This window comes from Pseudophryne corroboree, chromosome 5 (assembly GCF_028390025.1).
Source record: "Pseudophryne corroboree isolate aPseCor3 chromosome 5, aPseCor3.hap2, whole genome shotgun sequence".
Classification (NCBI taxonomy): domain Eukaryota; kingdom Metazoa; phylum Chordata; class Amphibia; order Anura; family Myobatrachidae; genus Pseudophryne; species Pseudophryne corroboree.
This window is the reverse complement of record NC_086448.1, coordinates 450071705-450099585: the sequence shown is the minus strand read 5'-3', so window position 1 is coordinate 450099585 and position 27881 is coordinate 450071705. Positions and strand designations below refer to the sequence as shown.

Here is a 27881-nt window from a genome sequence, read left to right as displayed (position 1 = left end):
GAAGACGATTCAGCAACAATTTCAGCTCTCTCTCTTGCAGCCACCATAGCAGAGACCACAGTAGGCACAGCGACACCCACGAGATTAGTGAAAGCCCCTAGCGGAGGGATAGGTGAGGTCGTGTCAACGGGTAAGTACGGCACCATGCACTACACTGAAACAATTGTACCACAACAAGCTGTAGAATCTACACAGGAAGAGGCTGTTAGAATTGCTCCTGTAAGGGTAATAGCAGTTCCCAATGGAAAAACAGATGTGTCTGGAGCCACTCCCATAAGGAACATTGCCATGTACACTCCATTTTCCAGAATGGAATTAAGAACAATAGTGTCCGAATTTCCTGACCCCAGGAAGGATTTAGTTGCTAGCCAAAAATACATCAGGGATCTAGGTAACACCGTAGAACCCAACAACAAGGATTGGCAGATACTGCTAAGAGCTTGTTTACCTTCCAATGTTGATGCAACTCAGTTTTTAGCTGATTGTGCATTGGATAAAGATGTACCGCTTACAGACGTGTACAACAAGGATAATGTAAAGAGGATAAATTTACAGCTAAAAGAGTATTTCCCAGCCGTTGTTAAATGGAATAAAATATTTTCCATTAAGCAAAAGGAGTCCGAAACGGCAACAGAATATTTTCACCGGGCACTATTAGAAATGGCAAAGTACACTGGTATAGAAGACATTAAGACCAACCCAAACCATCGGGAAGTAGCAGTATCTGTACTGATGGATGGTTTAAAGGAAACATTAAAGACTAGGGTTCAGACCACGCAACCGTGCTGGCGAGGTCTGTCAGTGTCCGGCTTGAGAGAGGCTGCTATTGATCACGACAGAAACATCACTAGGCACAGGGAATCGCAAAGTGATAAGTTGATGTCCGTAAGTATACAGGCGCTGACCACAAGGCAGCCTGCGTATGTACCACCGAATCCTGTGGGTAAGGCAAGTGTAATAACATGTTTTTCTTGTAACAGACCGGGACACTTTGCACGAGAATGTAGAACAAAGAATGTACAAAGGTCTTTTCAACCCCCTAGACAACAACACAACACACGACATTGGGAGCAGGGTCCACAGAGGCGGAGTTTTGAGCCACATACAGGGGAAACAAAAAGATATCCCCCAAACAGAGACTGGCATGCCTCTGGTAGTTCCCTAACTCCCTCACAAGTAGTTGCTGCCAGCGGGATTCAGGGAGGTCAGCATACCCAATAGGGGTGTGGCCATACCTGTAATCTGCACCCAGTTAAGTTGATTGCCAGTCTTGGAAGCGAACCAGAAATTGCAATCAATGTAGCTGGTAAAACTTTAAACTTTCTTGTAGACACAGGGGCGGCCAAGTCAGTGATAAATTCGACAGTGGGCATGAGAACCACTGGTAGGACAATTCCAGCCATGGGAGTAACAGGAGTAGTCCAGCACTACCCTGTTAGCAAACCAGCCGAGATTACAATAGGGCCTTTGCATACCAAGCATTCCTTTTTGCTGGCTGCATCGGCACCAACTAATCTCCTGGGGAGAGACTTACTATGTAAAATGGGTTGCGTCATTTATTGTACCCCTGAAGGTGTATTCTTGGACATTCCTGAGAATCACGCTCAGGAAGTACGAGACATGTTAGACTCCCCATCAAAATTAATGTCACATTCCATTATGACAAATAGGAATCCATCCCAAGTAGAAGAGATGATATCTCAGATACCAGAGTCACTTTGGACAAAAGATGGACAGGACACTGGATTAATGGCAAACGTAGCTCCAGTAGTTGTGCAAGTAAAAGATGGTAGGATAGCTCCAAAAATCCCACAGTATCCTCTGAAGCCAGAGGTGGAACTAGGAGTTTTTCCCGTAATAGAGCGCTTGCTACAACAGGGCATTCTAGTAAGAACGTCCAGCACCGCAAATAGTCCCATCTTCCCTGTTAAAAAGAGTGGGGGGAGGGGTTACAGGCTAGTGCAGGATCTAAGGGGGATTAACAAAATAGTTGAGAGTCAGTTCCCCGTAGTGCCTAATCCAGCTGTCATCCTAATGCAAATTCCTCCCACTGCCAAATTTTTCACTGTTATTGACCTCTGCTCCGCTTTCTTTTCGGTACCTCTGCACCCTGACAGCCAATATTTGTTTGCATTCACATACAGAGGAGTCCAATACACGTGGACTCGGTTACCCCAAGGTTTCATAGATAGTCCAAGTATATTTTCTCAGGCTTTGCATGATTGTTTACAGTCTTTCCAACCAGACAGTGGATCAGTATTGATACAGTATGTGGACGATTTATTACTGTGTTCAGATTCACTGGAAGCATCTCTGAAGGATACGAAACAGCTCCTGTTTCATCTTTCAGACACAGGTCACAAGGTTTCCAAAGACAAGTTACAATTATGCCAAACTAAGGTAAAATATTTGGGACACTGTCTAACACAAGGACTGAGACACCTGACCGCTGATAGAATCCAAGCCATTAGAAACATGACACTGCCACAAACCCAGCAACAGATCAGGACGTTTTTAGGAATGTGTGGGTATTGCCGTAATTGGATCCCAGGGTTTTCCATATTGGCGCTACCTTTGCAGGAAATGGTCTCTTCAAACAAACCTGATCGGATTTCGCATACAGACGAATCTGAAACAGCATTTGAGAGACTCAAACAGTGCCTAACGCAGGCACCAGCACTAGGTATGCCAGACTATGGGAAACCCTTTGAACTATACGGAACAGAATGTGCTGGGTGCGCAGCAGGTGTACTAACACAAAAACACGGTGATGCCAGCAGGCCAATTGCATACTACAGCGCCCAGCTAGATACGGTAGCGCGATCCCTCCCCACATGCTTGCGTAGCGTTGCGGCGATAGCATTGCTAGTGACAAAAAGCGAAGATGTCGTGCTAGGCCACAACCTCACAATCCATACACCGCATGCGGTATCTGCCTTATTGAATTCTGCCCAAACCAGACACGTCTCATCTGCAAGGTTTACAAGATGGGAATTGGCATTAATGGCCCCCGTAAACATCACCATAAGGAGATGCAGCGCATTAAATCCTGCAACATTTCTCCCAGGTGTGCCTGGTCAGACACAAAGGGTGGAAGGTGAGAGTGATGGGGAAGGAGGATTTAATGCAAAGGAAGATACACATGATTGTATGGAATATTTGACCCAAAATTTTACCGCAAGGCCTGACATCAGTGACAATCCACTGGAAGATGCAGAACTCACGTTCTACACGGATGGTAGTTGTCACAGACAGTCAGACTCGGGAGACTTGTGTACTGGATACGCAGTCGTAGATGACCAAGACACCATAGAAGCGGAACCGCTAGGCCCACCTCACTCAGCCCAGGTTGCTGAACTGGTCGCCCTAACCAGAGCATGTGAATTGGCTAAGGGTAAGTCAGCCAATATCTACACCGATTCCAGATACGCGTTCGGGGTAGTCCATGATTTCGGAGCCCTATGGCGGCTCAGAAATTTCATGACGGCAGCTGGTACACCGATAGCGCATGCAGCTCACATAAAAAGGCTTCTAACAGCGATACAGGAACCCGACAGAGTGGCTGTTATCAAATGTAAAGCACATACATATAGCCAAGACCCAGTATCCCTTGGTAACAGCCGAGCAGACGAAGCCGCAAAGCTTGCAGCTGCTACCCCCACACGGACAGACACCACACAGTTGATGGTATTTAATACCATCAACACACAGAAGTTGTGTGAGATGCAGAATCTGTGTTCCACACAGGAAAGAGCAGTCTGGAAGGCAAAGGGATATGGCCAGGAGTCCTCAGGGCTCTGGACGGATGGACATGGTAAACCAGTGGCCCCCAGGGCATACCTTCCATGTCTGGCTGAAGCAGCTCACGGGCTGACTCATCTAGGCAAGGAGGGGATGTGCAAATTGGTAAGAGCATACTGGTGCGCCCCAGGATTCTCCTCTCATGCGAGTAAAAGAGCAATGTCATGCCTTACCTGTCTGAGAAAGAATATTGGAAAAGCAATACCTACAGAACCATCCCATATCCCACCTGCCGGCGGCCCTTTCCAGGTAATACAAATTGACTTCATTCAATTACCCCCATGTCGAAATTTGAAATATGTACTTGTCTGTATAGATGTTTTCTCGAATTGGGTCGAGGCTTTTCCAGCAGCTACAAATACCGCTATGTTTACAGCTAAGAAAATTGTGCAGGAATTTGTATGTAGATATGGTATCCCTAGAATCATTGAAAGTGATAGGGGTACCCATTTTACAGGTGATGTCTTTCAAGGAATGTGTAAATTGATGGGTATTGATAGCAAGCTGCACACTCCGTACCGTCCACAGGCGAGTGCGAAGGTCGAAAGAGTGAACAGCACTATTAAAAATAAATTGAGTAAAGTAATGGCAGAGACAGGATTGACGTGGCCAGAAGCTTTACCCATTGTTTTGTATAGCATCAGAACCACTCCCAGGTCCCCTCTTAATCTGTCTCCTTTTGAAATCTTGTTTGGTCGACAACCGCATGTCATGATTAACCCTCAGGATGATTTGAAATGTAACAATGAAGTAACTGTAAAGTACTTGACTAACATGAGTAAACAGTTGAGGAATCAAAATGATAATCTGAAGTTGGTGATTCCTGATTTACCAGATAGTAATTGTCATGACATTGAACCTGGGGATTATGTAATGATACGAAATTTTCTACGCTCAGGTTGTCTTATTGATAGATGGGAAGGACCATACCAGGTCTTATTGACTAGCACCACAGCATTGAAGGTTGCTGAGAGAGAGACTTGGGTCCATTCATCCCACTGCAAAAAGGTTGCTGATCCAGAGAAGTCCCGCGATAAGGAACAGACGGTAGAGGTTGTATCACTGGAGTGTCTGTTCCAGGAGGATTGAGGCGGCACCTGAGCCTTGAAAATCGAAAGCAGCTGTCGACTCCCCTCTCCCTTTTATTGTTTTTCTCCACTTCCCAGCCCCTCTCCCTTAAAATTTCTTTTTCCCCCTTCTCATTCTTCTCTATTTCCTCCTCAAAGATGGACTTGCCCCAAGAGACTGTGATCCGGATTTTGATGTTAACCATGATGTTGACCAGAGCAGTCTGTTCCGGCGAGAGTATCATAGAGGTCGAAAGAGGTTCTGGAATGGGTTCCGATTATGATGATGGAGGCGTAGTTTTCCAAGATCAACCAAACCAACAAGCAAAGGCGAGTATCAGAAAACGATCCAATAGAAGAAATTGTGATGGATTGTTAGCTGAAGAAAATTGTATCTGTAGGCTCTGTGATAATCTGGTTGAAGATGGATGCATAAAGAAATGCCAATCTAGTTTTAATATCCATATAGACCGGCATCCATTGAGTGACTATCACTCCTTAGTGGGTAACGTGTTAAACCAAACAGATTGTTGGGTATGCTCTCAAGTACCTCAGGGTCACAGCAAATCAGGGCTAGTACCATTTCCTTTAACGTTAGGGGAGGTACTTGAGCTAAGTGGTGGGAGACCGGTGGACCGGAGGTTTAATATCTCCAGCCCTCCTAGTTTGAAGCTCCACCAATACCATGTGGATAGGTCCCTCTTATGTTTTAACATCTCCAATCCCAGAAAACCGGGAAATTGGGAAGTGTCATGGAGCAACCTTACCATGACCTTTTCACACAGAGCAGATAGAATGCCTACAGATGCAGAGCTCGTACGCCACATAGCCAGTAGAGGAAAATCTTTCCGGTATCGATATACCTTAGGGAATAGGATTACTAGAGTTGGAGAGGTATCACCAGGATACTGTGCACATATCGTACAAACCGATACGTGCATTAAGCAGTTGGAAGAATTAGGGTCAGGAGATTTCACCTGGAAGGTTTGTAACATGGTCATGTCCTTCTCCGTCCCTTATGTTCTCCCCGATGATGCATATTTCATATGCGGGAGAAAGGCGTACAAGTGGCTTGCCCCAAACTCTGAAGGATTGTGTTACATTGGAAAAGTATTGCCTGAAGTGATGACTGTTACACATGACAAAATGAAGGACATACACCGTGGTGCCCAAGCTCCTTATACTCACACTCACTACGAGCACCGGGTTAAAAGACAACTGTCAGAAAGGTTAGAGCATCCGGCCTCTGATCTTATCCATGAATCCACCGGGATTCAGGTTCTGGTAGCGTTAGATTTCACTCGTACCGCTCGGGGAGTGATGAATTATAAATACATTTCCGCACTCGCCAATTTGTTAGATAATATCACTGAAATGTATGATGACACGTTTAGATACACTGGAAGAGAACTTCAAGCTTATAAAACAGAACTAGTTCAGCATAGGATGGTTCTTAATTATCTTACAGCAGTAACAGGCGGATATTGTGTTACATTGGCAACACAGTACGGCATAAAGTGTTGCACGTATATCACAAATAGCACCGAGGATCCGGTAGAGGTCATAGACCAAAAGATGGACGATATTCTCCAATTGAAGTGGGAATTTCGTCGAAAACACAATCTCACCCTTGCTGCTGTAGGTAATGAGCTGACTGGTTGGGTGTCATGGTTGAACCCGCGAAATTGGTTCTCCGGTTTAGGAGACTGGGCTCAAGGAGTCATAATGGATGTTGGAAAGTTTCTACTATGTATCTTGGGTGTCGTTATATCGATTGGATTGATATTTAGATGCGGGCAGGCTTTAATGAGGTGCAAACAAAGTACAAAAGTGATGAGCTTGAGGAGTGAGGAAACTGTAATTAACCTGGATTTGATTTATGACCCAATGATAGAAACCAGGATGTGATGAAAATGCGATTATACGGTCCGTTTCTTTCACCTGTTTTTCTGCTTTTCTCCAAGATACAAAGACCCCCTTGGACGAGGAAGCTGACGAGACGAGATGTATACAGACAACAGACAAGCACCGAAGAAGAAGATTTGACAACTTTAAATATGGACACTTGATGAACTTTGCCATGGATCCCCAGTTTCCCTAGTATCTTTAAACTCACGCTAGCCCAACATTTTTGTAAATCTGATGGCTCAGACAAAGCTATTTGCTCATGCCTAAGGAGCAAAACAGCGCAAAGAAGACGACTCTCAACAGATACCGAAAACAACTTCGACGACAGATGTACATTTCCCTGACATAGAATATCATTGCATTTTTCGTAAGTGTTCTTTATCTTCATCTCTACAGCCCTCAGGTAACGACACACATAGACGATAGGGAATTCAGGCACAGATATCAGCAACCACATACCTCCCCCATTCATGTATCATCAACTAAAATGTGCATCCCCATTTTGTTACAACCACAGCCGAAATGAGCTCGGTAAAGTTTGACAGCCCATCCACAGACCTGTACCACAGGATAAGAAGGAATTCAAATGTATACTTCGCAATACCTCGAAGCTTGATTTACCACACGTACGGCACGATGATACATGACCCTCCAAACATGGACTCATACACACATGCTTCTGCTTTCTCACTAGGTCATACCCTCTTCACACCTTCTCCTCTCTCCTCCCCTACCCAACCATGGAAATCAATTAACCCCTGACTTACATTTTTCTCCTTAAATGTTTTGTGGCAGTTATTATTGACTGCCAAAGGGTGGACTGTCAAAGTCAGAAAAATGTCTCAATGCACGTTGCCATATTTGCACCGCACACTGGTCCGCGCTGCGCGTGCATGCGCTCTCCCGTGGATTCGCATACCCGCAATAACGTGCACTCGCAGGCGCGGTATGCGTATTTACGGTAGAGTTTATGTAGTCGTAGCGTGCGACTCATTCGTTACAAATGTTCACAATTAATGTAGTTTATAGATCATGGTCCCTTTGATAGATTCTGAAAGTTTGGTTAAAATACAATGTCCCAGAGCTGAGGAATCCCTCTTTATATCGTACAAAGGGTCTAACCGGAATCACACAGCAGTGTTTGGTACCCATCGGAAGAGTATTTAATTAGCAATATTCCGGTGTTGGTTTGGAGCGTATTAATCGCTCGTGCGAATAGTTATGAACATAAGAAGTTTATGTCCATTTCTATTAATTACACATACTCAGGTATGCGGCGGGAAACCCAGTTTCCCACCCACCTGAGCTGTTGGAAATCGTCACAGCCCACCTGTATGAATCACCCTATGACCTTTTGTTATGATACAGGGCCGAATTCCTTCGGCCAATGGACAATGGGATTGTAGGACCAGGAGATTGCATTGTGTGTGGGGCATAAATAGGCAGGCCGACCACATCCAGCTCTCACTCTCTCATCAACGGTTATCTGCTGATAGCCGGGAGCTGGATATCGAGGCGCAGGCGATCATACCCTTTGTGCGTAAGTTTCTCTCCGTAATCATTGTCTTTCTGTGAGCCAATATCTCTCTCTCTCTCTCTCTCTCTCTCTCTCTCTCTCTCTCTCTCTCTGTTCTGTTCTCTCATATCTCCCCTAGACTAGGCTAGTATTGTATTGTATTAGATAGTATTGTATTGTATTTCATTTAGGTCAGAGTAGTATTGTCCTTTTGTATTTATTGTTTAGTTCTGTGGTTAGGAAGTCTCTGTTATATTGTAGTGTATCATTTGTACTGTTATCCCCTTTTTACAAGTATATTAGATATAATACAGTTAATAGGCTTTGGAACCTAAACCAGCATCTGTGTATTTTCTATAGTGTTAAGTGTTCACTTGAGCGTCGGTGACGCTCAAGCAGCTTTGTAGTTAGTCAGGTTACACAAGGTTGCACTTACACCCTGTACTCACATTAAGGTATTCAGTGTATTTCATTGGTATAAGGTTTTATCATAAAGGTATAGTGTTGTGAGCGTCTGCATCGCTGGTGACCTCCTCGTGGTCTCGAGCGTAAGCTACGCCATAGCGAATCATTACCCTAGACATAACCAATAACGTGTCCTGTGATCCCTGGGCCGTGAGCGAACGTGACGCTTGAGCGTCTCGCCTACGGCTGAGCGATCGTTACGCAACTAGCGTACCATTACGGTACTTCTTAAGTAAACAGCGTACAGTGTTCTTAGCTTCATAAAGGGTTGTTTATACGACAAAGGAATTTAGCATTGTCATAGGTGAGGGACTTCAGGTCCCAGAAATCCTCCCCTGCATGCTGGTTCTTGGAGAAACACAAGTACCTGCACGTGGAGCATTAAGGGCCCGCTGTTATCTCTAGTCTCCTGTAAAATAAATATTAAAGTAAAGACAGTGTAAACACGCACCATGAAAGTACACGTTTAATATACACACTCACTCACCTAGACTCCCTGTAGGAATTCGGGCTTCTTGTCCAAGTAGCATACCCATTTGCTATCCCTGATGTAGATCAGGTCTGCTTCATTCCATGTAGGCATCCAAGGGGTTGAAAAAAAAAAAGCAAGCAAGACCTGCTCCATGTTGGACATGAGAAATTGTATGAGTTACAGTTTCTCTATGTGAATGCCAGAATCCTTCTGTCTCATTATAAGAGGAGCCAGCCAATCAGCGGGTGCCTACGTAGGAGCAGCCCGCTGATTGGCAGTGTCCAGCCAGGCTATCATTCAAACCTTCCCCCATTGATTTTAATGTTGGGAACCGATACATTGTAGTCAGTGATGGAACCTGCTAGTTTCCATTTGCGGTTCCCATCATTGACTACGATGGAGCAGTTTCCACCATTGAAGTTGATGTCTTTATTGTGAATTGTGGTATCATTTGCCCATATTGTCACCCTAGGACAACTGGTACAGTCTCCATTAACACTGTATATTGTTACCAAACCTTCCAGTCTCCATCTTTGTATTTATACACCAATCTCTTTGGTGCCCACTCAACTTTTTGAATCTCTGTACATCAGATTTTTCTTGAATTATAGTTAGCAATTTCATGATAAACCTGTTGATGCATTATTTTGGTAATTGAGACCCACATGGGATTCCCATGTTATTTAAGAAGTACCTAAAGGTAGTGTATAAATCTCTGTTTTAGTTTTTTTTATTTGCTCTGAGTTCACATTTTTATGTGAACTCAAAGAGCAAAACTGTATTGGTGCAGATGTTCCTTACTCTATTGTAACTGTCTGCAGTGATAGCACTAGTTGTACATGGAATATGTACGTTGGGTGGTGAAACAAATGATTATTATTTCTTAGCAAACCAATGATTTACCAGCTTTGAATCCACCAAAATCCCTGCAGAGTGATGTGATTAAAGAATGGTATGTGCAATGCTGCTAGGAATGAAATTTTGAACTATCGTTAATGTCTTTTAGCCGAACAATAGCTGATTATGATCAAGTATAAAAAAGGGGATTGATAGATGTTCTGTGCTTCAACTGTGCAATTACAAACACAGCATTTGGAAAGTATGGGCTCCTTAATTTAAGCCTGTCTTCTAAAGAAAGCTTATTTATATCCTTATTTTATAGAGGTTTCATTGCCACAGCACCTTCTAATGAAGCATGAAAACATAACACTTTCCTATAATTGAAATGCAGTCAGTCTTTGATTCCAGATAAATAGAAACATCGAACCACACATTTTCGGGAATACAAATTTTTACTTAGCATTATTATCTCCCTGCATTATCTGCTATTCATTTTGCCGGAAAAAAAATTGACAAATCTAAGGTTCTGATTGACAAAATGTATACAGCAATTCAAGATAACCATTTTCAGTAGCTGGGCCCTTTTATTTTTCTTCAGTAGCAATGTAAAAGATGCACTAATTCAGACCACATACGTTTTCAGACTTCTAAGAATTATCCAGTAACGCATTAGTTGTAAACTAGATGATAAATGGACGACACTTGAGTCATTATGGATTAAGCTATTGTATGTAAGGAACAGTATAGGGTCAATATATAAATGTTGAACACGATGGACAACTGGTCTGTTTTTTAACCTCATTAACTATGTTACTATCATAGGTAGATTTAAGGGTAGCAAGCACTTTTGTGCAAATCTGGCAATTGGCTGTCTGGGCAAAGGGTGTGAGATGGGGTTCAATTGCTGCCGTTTAAACGTCGTGGCAACAGCAGTTTATACCCTTCATCCAGAACTGAATCCCCACCCCCAACCCCCACCCACCCCCCAATTGTGTTTAACTTACAAGGTGTCGGACTATATAAAAAAAAAATCTGTCTAAAATATGTAGTTGTGGGTGCTTTAGAACCTTTGTAAACAAGTTGTTGCTTGTTAACTCCCGGATACTGTATTGAGAAAAGTGCGTAAAGATATGACTTTGGTTTTTGTTAGGTAACTATTTTGCACAGTTTATTGCTTTCAAATTAATGATATTTTTTTATTTTATTTTTTTATTATATTTAGAAAAAAGTATAAGGATGCCTCAAATCCAGTACTTGGGGACTGCTAGGTCTCCTCATCTGGGATACGGTCATTAGGTCGACCACACTTAGGTCAAGAGTCATTAGGTCAACCACTATTGGTCGACATGAATTAGGTCGACATGGAAAAAGGTCGACATGCATTTCTTCACTTTTTTTGAACGTTTTCATACTTTACGATCCACGTGGACTACGATTGGGAATAGTAACCTGTGCCGAGTGCAGGTGTAGCGTAGCGAGGCACCTTGTCCGAAGCATGACGAGCGAACGCGGTGCACTAATTGGGGTTCCCTGTCACATTACAAAGAAAACAACACAAAAAAAAAAAACATGTCGACCTTTTTCCCTGTCGACTTTGTTCACGTCGACCTATTTCAGGTGATGACTTAGTCATTGTCGATCAATAGTGGTCGACCTAATGACTGTCGACCTAATGACCCATACCCCCTCATCTGGTGAAACTACTAATTAAGTGGTTTTATAATCTTGACCGTTATTTATACTTTGCAGCAATGTATTTTGAAGTTTTAATTAATTAATTAGCAAAGTCAGTTAACCTCTATAAACAGTGAAGCCGGTAGTCTGTCATTTGATTTTTATAGATTTTTTTTTTTCTCCTATCTGTATGTATTTAAAAATTTGCTCAATGATAAATGTTTTAGTACAGTAAATAATTTTCTGCTTCGTTGCATGATATTTGTAATCTTATGTTCAATGTACTGTCATATCTTGCAGATGATTTATGACTGCTTTTAGCAGTACAGGTATGCAGTGAGTTACAACATATTCACACAAAGGCGTTTTGGTGGCAAATAATGAAGCAGTAACATGCAGAGGTTGTTGTCACATATAATGGGATAATGGGCCTAATTCAGTAATTTATAGCAAATTCTGCTAATTAGCAGAATTTGCTATCCTTTGGATCGCATGCTGGGGTCCGCCCATCGCTAGGCAAGGCTGCCCCCAGCATGCTGACTGTCGCCTCCCCCAGTTCAACAAGCAGAAATTGCGAACACTTCGCAGGAGTCCCGCCGCCATGTTTGCGATCACGATGGCTGAGTGTGATGTCACGCAGCCGCCGTGATCACGCCCCCGTTTGGCCGCCTCCGCCCCCGTTTGCGCCGCACTGTCCCACGCTCCGTCTCCTCACTGGAAACGGAGTGTTGCCCGTCACCCCCGCAACCGCCTCTGATTAACAGACAGAGGCAATCGCATTTTCTGCACCCCCCCCCCCTTGCAGAAAATGCGGGTGCATGTGCAGGGCGGGTGCTGCGCATGCGCCCGCATCTTTTTCTTAAAAATGTAAGAAACCTGAATTAGGCCCAATATCCCACACAGGTACCTGTGCATATATTTGATAACAAAATTGTATGTGTAATGTTGCTTGCCCCAAGGTGTTTACTTTGTTTTTGTTTTGTTTGTTTCCTAGATAACAACTCTAATTAACTATAAAGAAAAGCCAAAGAAATCTGAGAAGACATTACAGGCAATTCAGCGAGTTGGCCAAGCGGTGAACCAGGCTGTGGGGAGATTTGTGGCAGTGGGAGAAACAATAGGGAATGAGAACAGAGAGCTCAAAGAAGAAATGTGTTTTGCCTGTGGAGAGGCAAAGAGAGCTGGTAAGAGGACACTACGTATCATATGTTATCTTCTAGCTCTGCCAACCTACGCTGTTGCAAATCAGTGGTTATCAAATAAAATGACTCCTAAGAGCAGCTGACAACTTTTCTAAGCCACTAAAAGCTGCTGGTCATCTGGTAATAAAGACATGTTACACACACAAAAAAAAAAAAATGGTTTTGGGTATATCACATGGGAAAAAAACAACATCCATATTTACCATGGACTATCCCTTAGTGTCAGATGATGTATGTTATATGGGTACCATGTTCTTGATGTTCGAAAAGGACAGACCTTATCAGGTCTACATTGGTAATTTTTTTAAGAGAGATACAGTGTTGCAGCTTGTTAAGGGGCTAGGAGTCAGCAAGGAAGAGGAACAGTTCTACCATGAAGATGTATCTGCATGAAGGTATTTAGTGGGTATTTCACTTTTGTAATGCGTAAACACAATGGTGTAGAGGGTGTAACTATTTTGTATAAAACTAACTTGTGAGAGACACGGTGCTCCGAATATAAGGTGTTATCCGTCGGGGATTACCGTTAATTGTATACCCATATAAGACTAGTATACTTCCACTGTAATTATGGGTCTTCTTAGCGATAAGGTGAAACGTCCATCTTCCACTGCGGCACTCTAACAATGTGACAATATGGTGCCATGCATGCACAGTAATAGGGTCGGTAGCCATCTTGGTTACAGATTTGAAGCCACCCTGTAGGGACCTAAGTATGGAGTATGTGCAGTAGCACGCTTCAACACCAACAAGGAGGATATTACTCTACTTTGAATAATTTGAGTTGGCATACTTCATCACTCGTAGGGTGTAGACATTCCCTCTCACCATCAGTAAGTGCCTGTTAAGGACTCATCCTACTGTGTTGTGAGCGGGTTAATCACTCCTACGCCGGCCCCTGGAACCAGTTTTTCCAACAAGGTCAAACCTCAGCACATGTATCCACTTCTCCCAGGCTCCTACCGTTGGTACCTGGAACAGCTTACTTCTGGCTATGTGTGGTCATGCTGCTGTAACACCTCTTGGTTAGTGCCTGCACTTGGTAGCGGGCACTAAATGGTAGGAGCTCGGGATGAGCGTTTTTTTTTTTTGCATGGAGAGACACTGGGTTAAACCACAAGAGAACGAGAACAGAATAGTGTTTTGCATTATTCTGATGGTCACAGGATACAAGCAGGCATTTTCTTGGAAGTAGGAAGTTGTTTGGTGCTTCAATTTAATGTTTTTACAGTTAATTCCAGGGTGGTTTTGCCTTGTAAATTATTGGAACTTTAAAAATGTGGGCAATCTCCACCGAAATCCCGGACCTCCGCAAGATTACATTTCCCCCCATATCTAAAGGTACTTGGAACTCCACAGCATAAAAGTTAACACAGGCTCCTCTCAAGACAGCCAGGTGATACACATAATCTAGGGCTCATACAGGTTTTTTTATTCACTTCTAACACACAATCCTGAAAAATCAAACATAGCACCATCATTGGAATTTGATAGGAATCAGCGCCTTACTGTAGCCCATATTTACTTGCAGCCAGTTAAGGCTACAATGATCAAATTGGCTGTCCAAATCCCAGCCAACATGCAATTATTGTTGTAAAGGTACAATTACGTACTTTCTGCTTATCTATAACTGAACAAATCTTTTAAGTATTTTGATGCTTGAAATGCACTTCAGACATGCTCCCAAGATGCCTGTCCATGCAGTTGATAGGCTTCTAGAGAAAAACAACCCTTAAATCCTGTAGACGGATACCATTCTCCCACACCCTGCAGATGCTGCAAGACATGTTTTACGTAATGTGGCTATTGAATTGTTGCAAGTGTAATAATATTGTACAGGTGGTCCAGTGTGGATGCAGTCAGTTAGCCGGAGGTCAGGATCCCGGCGTTCAGGATACAGACACCGAAATCCCGACAGCCAACAATGCCGCCAGCCGGAATCCCGGCGCACCAGGGCTATTCCCACTCATGGGTGTCTACGATACCCATAGAGTGGTAAAAGATCCTGTGGCAGGCCACTGAGCCCGCAGCATGGTGAGCGCTGCGAGCCAGCAAAGGGACTATTAGCGCTCGCCCCACTACTGGCATTCTGGCAGGTGGGATTCCGCTGACGGGATATGGGCAGCCGGTAATACATACCAGTTCCATCCAGTGTATATCCAGCAGGTCCCAGTGGTGTTCAGGCTCCCTTTCCTGTGCTCAGGGCAGGAGAAAACATTACTGGAATATACACAGTAGCTGTATGCATAGTTTGCGTGAACCCTTTAGAAATGAATGTGTGGGAAGAGGTCCAGTGGTATTTGGGCTGCTGCAAACCCAATTTCCCACATCATAGAGCAGCAACTCCAGACCTCTAGCAGATAGCATCAGAATGATTAAAATGAATCCAAACTGTGCTGCCGACCTGGGGTGATGGGTCCTAAGGAGCAAAGGCACCACAGAGTTCTGGCAGTGGCCGTACGTCTGCTTTATGGTATGGTTCTTGCTCTTTTGGGTCCATAGTCAACTCGGAGGACCTCTCCTACTGAAGTTTTGGAAATTGCTAGTGTGGGGGAGTTTGACATATTAAAAAGCCAGACTATGTATGATGTAATGACTGCATATCATTGTGTCTTCCAGCAGCCAGTTGCAAAAGATCTATCACTGCCTGTAAATTCTTAATCTATTGTCCTACCTTTTATAGCAAAGAAGACTGGCCTGTACAATATTTTATTCAACAAATTGCTAAACATTTGTCAAAGTACATAATCTGTTTTGTAGCACTTTACCAGAGACTATTCCCTTCATTGTTAGCTCTTGTGTAAATAGATCCACAGCCATGGCAAACCTTTGTGTGTGTGCCATCATTTATTATTTGTACCTCATTCATTACTAATACAACAGCTAAGATGTGGCTTTTCTGATAATTCTAAGACAAACAGCTCTGGCATTCTGCATGAATTACTTTTCAGCATTTCATGTCTAGAGGATGGATGGTTGTGGGGGTGAGAGCGAGGCTGGGCTCTATTTTTTGTGACCCGTGGAAGACTATAAAAATGAAGAGCTGTACTGAGCGCCAAACCGTATTGTTTTAATGACACGTTGATTAGTAGCTGGACTTGATATTGCTCATGTTAATCATATGTGGTTACAGAGGTTATTAATAACTTGCTCTCACTGTTCATATAATTAGTTTAAGTTAATAGATTCCAATTTCTGGATTTCTGTATTGGGAGATAATCATGTTATTTATTAGCAATTGTACCTGTTAGCTACATGGAATGTATAATTATTATTCCCTATATAAACTGCTGCAATATATTAGAAATCCCATTAGCAGTGCGTAAGGGTTGGTATTGTGTGACCGACCGCCGGTCACCATACTGGTGGTAGGATCCCGGCATTTAGATGCCCGGCGGGGGGGGGGCAAGCCACAGGTTGTATTCCCCTTCTATGGGTGTCATGGACACACACACACACACACACACACACACACACACACACACACACACACACACACACAGCACTTCGGGGTATTAGATCAGCTTGCAGGGGGTCCAACATACATCGTACAGGCGGCACTTGGCAGAAAAACCGCTTACAAACAAGCTAGTCAATTCATAGATGTTTCGGGTTTAATCTCGTCAAACAATCACTGACCTTATACTCCGCCATCCCCATGTATCCAACCTTCCCCACGTGTGGTGGGAAACGTGGAGATGGTGGAGTATAAGGTCAGTGTCTGTCTGTATATGTATTTATACTGATGATGAGATTAAACTCGAAATGACAATGAATTGACTAGCTTGTAAGTAAAATGGTTTTCTGATGAGTGTGTTTGTACGATGTGTGTGTATATATATTTCTCTATCGTCCTAAGTGGATGCTGGGGTTCCTGAAAGGACCATGGGGAATAGCGGCTCCGCAGGAGACAGGGCACAAAAAAGTAAAGCTTTACTAGGTCAGGTGGTGTGCACTGGCTCCTCCCCCCATGACCCTCCTCCAGACTCCAGTTAGATTTTGTGCCCGAACGAGAAGGGTGCAATCTAGGTGGCTCTCCTAAAGAGCTGCTTAGAGAAAGTTTAGTTTAGGTTTTTTTTTTCTTTACAGTGAGTCCTGCTGGCAACAGGATCACTGCAACGTGGGACTTAGGGGGAAAGTAGTAAACTCACCTGCATGCAGAGTGGATTTGCTGCTTGGCTACTGGACACCATTAGCTCCAGAGGGATCGAACACAGGCCCAGCCGTGGAGTCCGGTCCCGGAGCCGCGCCGCCGACCCCCTTGCAGATGCTGAAGCGTGAAGAGGTCCGGAAACCGGCGGCTGAAGACTCCTCAGTCTTCATAAGGTAGCGCACAGCACTGCAGCTGTGCGCCATTTTCCTCTCAGCACACTTCACTGGGCAGTCACTGAGGGTGCAGAGCGCTGGGGGGGGGCGCTCTGAGAGGCAAATATAAACCTTATACAAGGCTAAAAATACCTCACATATAGCCCATAGGGGCTATATGGAGATATTTAACCCCTGCCTGACTGGAAAAATAGCGGGAGAAGAACCCGCCGAAAAAGGGGCGGGGCCTATCTCCTCAGCACACGGCGCCATTTTCTGTCACAGCTCCGCTGGTCAGAACGGCTCCCAGGTCTCTCCCCTGCACTGCACTACAGAAACAGGGTAAAACAGAGAGGGGGGGCACATTAATGGCTATATATATATATATTAAAGCAGCTATAAGGGAGCACTTAATATAAGGATATCCCTTGTATATATAGCGCTTTGTGGTGTGTGCTGGCAGACTCTCCCTCTGTCTCCCCAAAAGGGCTAGTGGGTCCTGTCTTCATTAGAGCATTCCCTGTGAGTTTGCGGTGTGTGTCGGTACGTGGTGTCGACATGTATGAGGACGATATTGGTGTGGAGGCGGAGCAATTGCCAAATATGCAGATGTCACCCCCCAGGGGGTCGACACCAGAATGGATGCCTTTATTTGTGGAATTACGTGATGGTTTATCTTCCCTTAAACAGTCTGTTGAGGACATGAGGCGGCCGGACAATCAATTAATGCCTGTCCAGGCGCCTCAAACACCGTCAGGGGCTGTAAAACGCCCTTTGCCTCAGTCGGTCGACACAGACCCAGACACGGGCACTGATTCCAGTGACGACGGTAGAAATTCAAACGTATTTTCCAGTAGGGCCACACGTTATATGATTTTGGCAATGAAGGAGACGTTACATTTAGCTGATACTACAGATACCGTAAAACAGGGTATTATGTATGGTGTGAAAAAACTACAAACAGTTTTTCCTGAATCAGAAGAATTAAATGACGTGTGTGATGAAGCGTGGGTTGCTCCTGATAAAAAGTTGATAATTTCAAAAAAGTTATTGGCATTATACCCTTTCCCGCCAGAGGTTAGGGCGCGCTGGGAAACACCCCCTAAGGTGGACAAGGCGCTCACACGCTTATCCAAACAAGTGGCGTTACCCTCTCCTGAGACGGCCGCACTTAAGGATCCATCAGATAGAAAGATGGAAGTTATTCAAAAGAATATATACACACATGCAGGTGTTATACTACGACCAGCTATAGCAACTGCCTGGATGTGCAGTGCTGGAGTAGTTTGGTCAGAATCCCTGATTGAAAATATTGATACCCTAGATAGGGACAATGTTTTACTGTCGTTAGAACAAATAAAGGATGCATTTATCTATATGCGTGATGCACAGAGGGATATTTGCACACTGGCATCTCGGGTGAGTGCTATGTCCATTTCAGCCAGAAGAGCCTTATGGACACGACAGTGGACAGGCGATGCGGATTCAAAACGTCACATGGAGGTTTTGCCGTATAAAGGGGAGGAGTTATTTGGAGTTGGTCTATCAGACTTGGTGGCCACGGCTACTGCCGGGAAATCCACTTTTTTACCTCAAGTCACTCCCCAACAGAGAAAGGCACCGACCTTTCAACCGCAGCCTTTTCGCTCCTACAAAAATAAGAGAGCAAAGGGCTTGTCGTACCTGCCACGAGGCAGAGGAAGAGGGAAGAGACACCAACAGGCAGCTCCTTCCCAGGAACAGAAGCCCTCCCCGGCTCCTGCAAAAACCTCAGCATGACGCTGGGGCCTCTCAAGCGGACTCGGGGACAGTGGGGGGCCGTCTCAAAAATTACAGCGCGCAGTGGGCTCACTCGCAGGTAGACCCCTGGATCCTGCAGATAATATCTCAGGGGTACAGGTTGGAATTAGAGACGGATCCTCCTCATCGTTTCCTGAAGTCTGCCTTACCAACCGTCTCTTCCGAAAGGGAGAGGGTGTTGGAAGCCATTCACAAGCTGTACGCTCAGCAGGTGATAGTCAAAGTACCCCTATTACAACAAGGAAAGGGGTATTATTCCACTCTATTTGTGGTACCGAAGCCGGATGGCTCGGTAAGGCCTATTCTAAATCTGAAGTCCTTGAACCTCTACATAAAAAAGTTCAAGTTCAAGATGGAGTCACTCAGAGCAGTGATAGCGAACCTGGAAGAAGGGGACTTTATGGTATCCTTGGACATCAAGGATGCGTATCTACACGTTCCGATTTACCCCGCACACCAGGGGTACCTCAGGTTCATTGTTCAAAACTGTCACTATCAGTTTCAGACGCTGCCGTTCGGATTGTCCACGGCGCCTCGGGTCTTTACCAAGGTAATGGCCGAGATGATGATTCTTCTTCGAAGAAAAGGCGTATTAGTTATCCCATACTTGGACGATCTCCTAATAAGGGCAAGGTCCAGAGAACAGCTGGAGACAGCTTTAGCACTATCTCAAGAGGTGCTAAGACAACACGGGTGGATTCTGAATATTCCAAAATCCCATTTAATCCCGACAACTCGTCTGCTGTTCCTAGGAATGATTCTGGACACGGTTCAGAAAAAGGTTTTCCTTCCAGAGGAAAAAGCCAAGGAGTTATCCGATCTGGTCAGGAACCTCCTAAAACCAGGAAAAGTGTCAGTACATCAATGCACAAGAGTCCTGGGAAAAATGGTGGCTTCTTACGAAGCAATTCCATTCGGCAGATTCCATGCAAGAATATTCCAAAGGGATCTGTTGGACAAATGGTCAGGGTCGCATCTGCAGATGCACCTGCGAATAACCCTGTCACCAAAAACAAGGGTGTCACTTCTGTGGTGGTTGCAGAAGGCTCACCTATTAGAAGGCCGCAGATTCGGCATTCAGGATTGGATCCTGGTGACCACGGACGCCAGCCTGAGAGGCTGGGGAGCAGTCACACAAGGAAGAAACTTCCAGGGAGTATGGACGAGTCTGGAAAAGTCTCTTCACATAAACATTCTGGAACTAAGAGCAATCTACAATGCTCTAAGCCAGGCGGAACTTCTCCTGCAAGGAAAGCCGGTGTTGATTCAGTCGGACAACATCACGGCGGTCGCCCATGTAAACAGGCAGGGCGGCACAAGAAGCAGGAGTGCAATGGCAGAAGCTGCCAAGATTCTTCGCTGGGCGGAGAATCACGTGATAGCACTGTCAGCAGTGTTCATCCCGGGCGTGGACAACTGGGAAGCAGACTTCCTCAGCAGACACGATCTTCATCCGGGAGAGTGGGGTCTACATCCAGAAGTCTTCAACATGTTAATAGACCGTTGGGAAAGACCAATTGTAGACATGATGGCGTCTCGCCTCAACAAGAAACTGGACAAATATTGCGCCAGGTCAAGAGATCCACAGGCAATAGCTGTGGACGCACTGGTAACTCCTTGGGTGTACCAGTCAGTGTATGTGTTTCCTCCTCTGCCGCTCATACCAAAGGTATTGAAGATCATACGGCAAAGAAGAGTAAGAACAATACTAGTGGTTCCGGATTGGCCGAGAAGGACTTGGTATCCGGAACTTCAAGAGATGCTCACGGACGAACCGTGGCCTCTACCTCTGAGAAGGGACCTGCTACAGCAGGGTCCCTGTCTTTTTCAAGACTTACCGCGGCTGCGTTTGACGGCATGGCGGTTGAACGCCAGATCCTAAAAGGGAAAGGCATTCCAGAAGAAGTCATTCCTACCTTGATTAAGGCACGGAAGGAAGTCACCGTGAAACATTATCACCGCATTTGGCGAAAATATGTAGCGTGGTGCGAGGATCGGAAGGTTCCGACGGAGGAATTCCAACTGGGTCGTTTCCTACATTTCCTGCAATCAGGATTATCTATGGGTCTCAAATTGGGATCCATTAAGGTTCAAATTTCGGCCCTGTCAATATTCTTCCAAAAAGAATTGGCCTCTGTCCCTGAGGTCCAGACTTTTGTCAAGGGAGTACTGCATATACAGCCTCCTGTGGTGCCTCCGGTGGCACCGTGGGATCTAAATGTAGTTTTAGATTTCCTCAAATCCCATTGGTTTGAACCATTGAAAAAGGTGGATTTGAAATATCTCACATTGAAAGTGACTATGTTACTAGCCCTGGCCTCTGCCAGGAGAGTATCTGAATTGGCGGCTTTATCTTATAAAAGTCCTTATCTAATCTTCCATTCGGATAGGGCAGAACTGCGGACTCGTCCGCATTTTCTCCCTAAAGTGGTATCAGCATTTCATCTGAACCAACCTATTGTGGTGCCTGCGGCCACTAGCGACTTGGAGGACTCCAAGTTGTTGGACGTTGTCAGAGCCTTAAAAATATACATTGCAAGGACGGCTGGAGTCAGAAAATCTGACTCGCTGTTTATATTGTATGCACCCAACAAGTTGGGCGCACCTGCTTCTAAGCAGTCGATTGCTCGTTGGATTTGTAACACAATTCAACTTGCACATTCTGTGGCAGGCCTGCCACAGCCTAAAACTGTAAAAGCCCACTCCACAAGGAAGGTGGGCTCATCTTGGGCGGCTGCCCGAGGGGTCTCGGCATTACAACTCTGCCGAGCAGCTACGTGGTCGGGGGAGAACACGTTTGTAAAATTTTACAAATTTGATACCCTGGCAAAGGAGGACCTGGAGTTCTCTCATTCGGTGCTGCAGAGTCATCCGCACTCTCCCGCCCGTTTGGGAGCTTTGGTATAATCCCCATGGTCCTTTCAGGAACCCCAGCATCCACTTAGGACGATAGAGAAAATAAGAATTTACTTACCGATAATTCTATTTCTCGGAGTCCGTAGTGGATGCTGGGCGCCCATCCCAAGTGCGGATTATCTGCAATACTTGTACATAGTTATTGTTAACTAATTCGGGTTATTGTTAAGGAGCCATCTTTAAGAGGCCCTTTCTGTTGTCATACTGTTAACTGGGTTTAGATCACAAGTTGTACGGTGTGATTGGTGTGGCTGGTATGAGTCTTACCCGGGATTCAAAATGCCTCCCTTATTGTGTATGCTCGTCCGGGCACAGTACCTAACTGGAGTCTGGAGGAGGGTCATGGGGGGAGGAGCCAGTGCACACCACCTGACCTAGTAAAGCTTTACTTTTTTGTGCCCTGTCTCCTGCGGAGCCGCTATTCCCCATGGTCCTTTCAGGAACCCCAGCATCCACTACGGACTCCGAGAAATAGAATTATCGGTAAGTAAATTCTTATTATATATGTGTGTGTGTGTATGTATATGTATATATATATATATATATATATATATATATATAAAGCTGCACATGGGAGAAGCAGCTGGTCATGAGATCTCTGCCTGCAGTTCTGAATGTTTGATCCTTCAACTTTTTGATTGTCATAGCGAAGCTGATGCTTGAAGATAACTAGAGGTGCTTGAATTGAAAAGGAAAATTGTTGAGGGATAAGAGGTATACGTGGTATAAACACAGTCACACCTGCACCACATCCCATTAGAATTTCTGCTTAAATTAGGTTCCTCTGCAGTGCAGCCACTTTGGGTCAAGTTCCACAGAAGCATGATCGCAACACCAACTTTCAGTGCGCCAAGTGTCAAGCGTCTGGTTTTTCCTTTATTGCTCCTCTCCCTTTTTTTCTTGGTCACTAAGCTATACAATAGTGAAAACATGATTCAAATTCATCCAGTAGTTTTTGCAAGATGCTGGAATGTGCAGATGGACAAATACACAGACAAAAATTCAGATTTTTGTCTTTTGTCTCCCTAGTTCATACAGTCCTTAGAAGTATATTTCTTAAAACAAAACTGCTATGTACAGACACAACCCTTACAGTTTTATTATATGTATACATACCTCCCAACATCTATAGGGAAAGCGGGACCCACTCGCGCAGTGAAGTCGCACGTGACCAAAAAGGGGGCATGACCTTTGGGAAAGGGGGTGTGGCTTCATGGAAGTGCCGAAATTGCAAGCCACGCCCTGTTTTCAACACATTCTCTTTGTCTCCCCTGAGTAGATGCCATGCGCACAGCGTCTATTCACCGCTGCTTTGCTAAGCAGGGCAGCGCGTGACAGGGGCCTCCCAACTGCCCATTCACCGTGGGACACTGCAGCCTGCGGGTAGGACAGTCCCAAAAAACTGGACTGTCCCGCGAAAATTGGGACAGTTGGGAGGCATGTGTATAGTTGACTGTGTAGAATTGTATTATGTAAATGTAATAATGATGGTGTAACACATGAAAACACCCATATACCACCTCACCCAGATATCATGCATCTGGATATGAGGTAGCTACATGTACCACAAGCACCTTATTTTTGGATTAAAATGAAACCATATATAGATCATCATTTATTTCTATTCAAAAAAAGAAAAGAAAAAGGAGAGGCATATGTATGGTGTAACAAGGAAGAAAACCTAAGAACATCCATGTAAAGAAAACTTGAAGCTGGAAGATGAGAGCATGGGATTTACTTAGACGCAGAGAGTTGTAAGTGGTGCGAGAATACCCTGTAAAGATAGTAAGAAGCCTATCATTACAAATTAATAAGCAGTAATATGCCTATTTGAAATGACAGAACTGCAAAATGAAAATGATATGCTAACATGTCGGGAAGGAAGAACTTGCCCCTCAGACAGACAGTAGGCGGCTGATAGAAAACCATCTACTGCAGGAGTTTTTGCTAAAACACTTTTTTGCCTATTTAAAAATATTCCCCCCCCCTTCCCCCCCCCAAAAAAAAAAATGGTCTAAACTTGTAAAATTGATTTGAGTTTGTATTAAAGTAATAATGCTGCTTGCCTCAGTACTACCCGTACAGTAGGAAAGTCCGGAAATCAGGCTGCTGCATTCCCTAGATAACTTGGAGGTCTGCTGACTCCACTGGCTCATGTTCACTTTCTCTCATCAACAGCAAGCAGGGTGTCAGTCAGGATTTCATACAATAACAATCCCTTTTTCCGCTGCTGGGCTATTTCAAAGCATCCCTTCCCTCAGTGGCCTCCGGGTGGTTTGTGTTTCCAGGCTTCATGCCAGGACTGGTCATATTTTGTGGATTACATTGTTTTGGCTAGTTTTCTGTGTGACAGAATGATGAGCAGGGATTTGTGACGCCATATTTACAGCTCTTGGTGTGATTAGTGTCTCCTTGTCACTTGTGTTCTTTCAGTCATCCCACTCATTACACCGGTCTAGTGCCGCTCTGCTTCAGTAGGCATTTGCTTGTTGTTCCCCATGCATTCAACACCGATATTCTCTCAACAGCAATAATGAAAATGAGAAATCAGTATAAGTATAGAACACCTTGAAAAGTTATAAAACAAATATAAAATCTTATTACTATGTTGCATTATATTTATAAGAAGGCATGCACGGTAATGTTATACATAGGGTGAACCATTACATAGCAGAAGATCCTGGTTGACAATATGTAAATTAGAATAAATGCTTTCACTTTTACCATGTAAAGCCATAGAATGAATAGAAGAAACTATAATTGTACATTTTTCTATGATGGTGGTACATAGTATATTAGTATTACCCATTATTGTACTGGTGCTTTAAAAAGACCAACATGTTGATTTAATGGTTATTTTTCCAATTTATTCAAATTGTTTTGGTTTTCTAAAAAATGATTAACATATAATTTTGGTCTCTGATAATTGACAAAGTATAACCAGAGTTTATACAATTACAGTGACAGATGGGTTGTTGCTCAGACAGCAGGTTTAATTTGCCAGAAATCTGACTTTCATTCATTCTCTCCTTCTGTGGTGTAAGAATCCAGCACCTATGTTTCAGTATAGAAACACAGAATTTGACAGCAGATAAGAACCACTTGGCCCTTCTTGTCCGCCCTAAAAACACATTCATTAACTAACTAAACTATTTCATGGCTTCTAAGAAAAGAGAGAAAATAATCTAGCTAGTACATGACTTAGTAAATGTATTAGCAATAAGTAATCTGTACTCTCCCCCTTAATCTAGAACAATAAATACATTTTCTCTTACATCCTAGAGGATGCTGGGGTTCCATTTAATACCATGGGGTATAGACGGGTCCCTTAGGAGCCATGGGCACTTTAAGAGTTTAATAGTGTGGGCTGGCTTCTCCCTCTATGCCCCTCCTACTAGACTCAGTTTAGAAACTGTGCCCGGAGGAGCTGGTCACAGCTAGGGGAGCTCTTAGGAGTTTTTCTAGATTTATTATTTTCTGAGTTTAGTTAGGTACAGGCAGGCTGCTTCGTGGGACTTAGGGAGTAGGAACCAACTCTAGAAGTTAATGGTTCTCTATCTCCGCTGACAGGACACTGAGATCCTGAGGGTGCTGATTGCAAGCCCATGAGGCGATCGTTCACTCCCGCAGCACGGCCGCCACCCCCTAATAGAGCCAGAAGAAAACACCGGTTTGCAGGAATCTATGATCTGCAAACTGGATTTGTTCTAGCGAACAGGGTTGCCTCCTAGCAACAGCAGTTGGGGTTAGGCAGCAAGCCTCCCGAAAACGCTGAGGGAGAGAAAGTGAAAGAGTTTTCACTCCTCTCCCTCACAGCTCCAGCGGTGAACGGGTGCGTGCGCGCGCGCGGTCACGTGCACGCTGTGTCATGTGCATGGTCACGTGAGCGCGCGCCCCCACCGCTGATTACATTTTTCGGAAGCTCACTGGTGACAAACCTGTCCCCAAAGCATATATGAAGGCAGTATAACCTTAAGGCTTAATTACACCTGGATTAGTCACTGTAAGAAAACCACAAACAGGTAGTGCATTGAAACCAGGAATGATTTATTAAACTGTAACCTGACAGCCCTATGGCAACAGTTGGGCTATGGCAATGGCTTTACGAACTGAATGTTGTAAACGAAAGTAGTAGGAACGAAACTTGAAACAAGTAGAGCCTGGAGCCACATTCTGCTTAATTCTTGGAGGTAGGACGACGTGTACTTCTGTTCTTTATTGGCAGCTGCTTGCAGCTTCTTTTGGTCCCTCGGTGCGCCTTAGGGAACAAAAGTGAGGATATTAATATCCGGCTGAGTTCTCAAGAGGAAACAGACCTAGCTACATTGGTGCAAACCAAGGGTGGGACGGGTGGGAGCTGTTGCCAGGTGGCAACCCTGTTCCCTAGAACAAATCCGGTTTGCAGATCATAGATTCCTGCAAACCAGTGTTTTGTTCTTCAGGAGGCTTGCCACCTAGCAACAGCAGGTGGGTAGACTACCACATACCTGGTGGTTGCTCTGAGAAACTCGATCTTTTGCAGATCGGTTGGTCTCCAATAGTGTCTTGCAAAGGTACGGGCAGAGGACCATCTTGCAGCTAACATAATTGACTGCAGCGGAATGCCTTTAGCAGCCGCTCTAGTTGCAGCTGCTCCCCGAAGGGCATGGTTTTTAAAACGGTCTGCTTCCCTCATAGAGGCTACTATCCAGCCCCCAATTGTTGCGGATTTAGAGGGGCGATAAGGTTTTCTACAGGTGATGAAAAGCTGGGTGATATTGTCCCTAATAGGTGCCATTAGGTAAAGGTAGGTTGATAAGCATGCAGCCACGCATAGATTAGGTTCTGCGTTATCTTGTATGATATCGAATTCTACTATTGGGGTATTAAACAAAGAGATTTTTGTATGCCCCTTAAGGATGATATGGTATCCTGTTGAGGTGCATGATAGCCATGGGTCTGAGATGTGAATAAGGGTAAGTTCGGCCCCTCTTGCTGCTATAGCCAGCGCTAGTAGGGATGCCAGTTTGCGGGAAAGTACACCGATATTAGCGTCTGCTTCCCAGGAAGCCAGGAACGATAGGAAAGTTTCAATGTCCCAGGTATTAGAATATTTTTGTTGGATGGGCCTAGAGTAGGCGGATGTAGAGTTTGTGTGTTAGATGTGGACTCATAACGGTCAAAGCAGAGGCATATGATCTTATTGTAGCCGAGGCTAGACTAGTTTGATATATAGAGGCCAGAAAGTCCAGAGCTAAATGGAGTAGTGAACCCCGAGTAGATGAAATTTCTTCAGATATCCAGAGATCGAATTCTTTAATAATTGCACAATATCTAGTTCTAGTGCGGGGTCTTAAGGAAGCGTTAATTAGTGCCTTTGTGGGAGATGCTAGAGAAAGGTCAGTTAATAGCCCAGTGATATTGCCATCCACATGCACTGGGGAAGAGACTCCAGTATGTCGGGAGTTCCCTGGTAGCATTCCCTGGATAGTCCCAGGGGAATTTTGGGGCCTATGCGTAGTTGGCTGATTAGAGGGAACCACACTCTGGATGGCCACAGAGGGTACACTAGCACTATCTGGGGTACCCGGTCTTCCCTGATTTTTTTGAAGGACTTTCAGTAGAAGGGCCGGGGGGGGGGGGGGGGGGGAGATGCGTAAGGGGGAGGGATGTCCGTCCATGGGAAGGACATTGCATCCATTTTCCTTAACCCTTCGGTCCATATTCTGGATACGAAGCATGGGATCTGGGCAATTGTGGGATTGGCAAAGAGGTCTATTTCTAATTTTCCGAAGGTTCCTAGTCTTTTTTAGAAAACTTGACTTTTTAGCGCCACAGAGTTTAGGGAATTTTTTTTCGCGGGATAACGAGTCTGCTAGTTCGTTTAGTTGACCTGGAATATACGATTCGAGAAGAATAATGTCTCTTTGGGTTGC

The 27881-nt window shown here is 44.5% G+C and overlaps 1 protein-coding gene across 3 annotated transcripts in view; it reads left to right on the top strand.

Moving 5' to 3' along the window:
* Nucleotides 1–27881, top strand: part of CTNNAL1 (catenin alpha like 1) — a 560796-nt gene that overhangs the window by 229003 nt on the left and 303912 nt on the right. For all 3 annotated transcript variants that reach the window (XM_063922923.1, XM_063922925.1, XM_063922924.1), the window contains exon 2: nt 12738–12927. In XM_063922923.1, coding sequence (XP_063778993.1) covers nt 12738–12927 — 190 coding nt within the window. The remainder of the gene's footprint in view (nt 1–12737; nt 12928–27881) is intronic.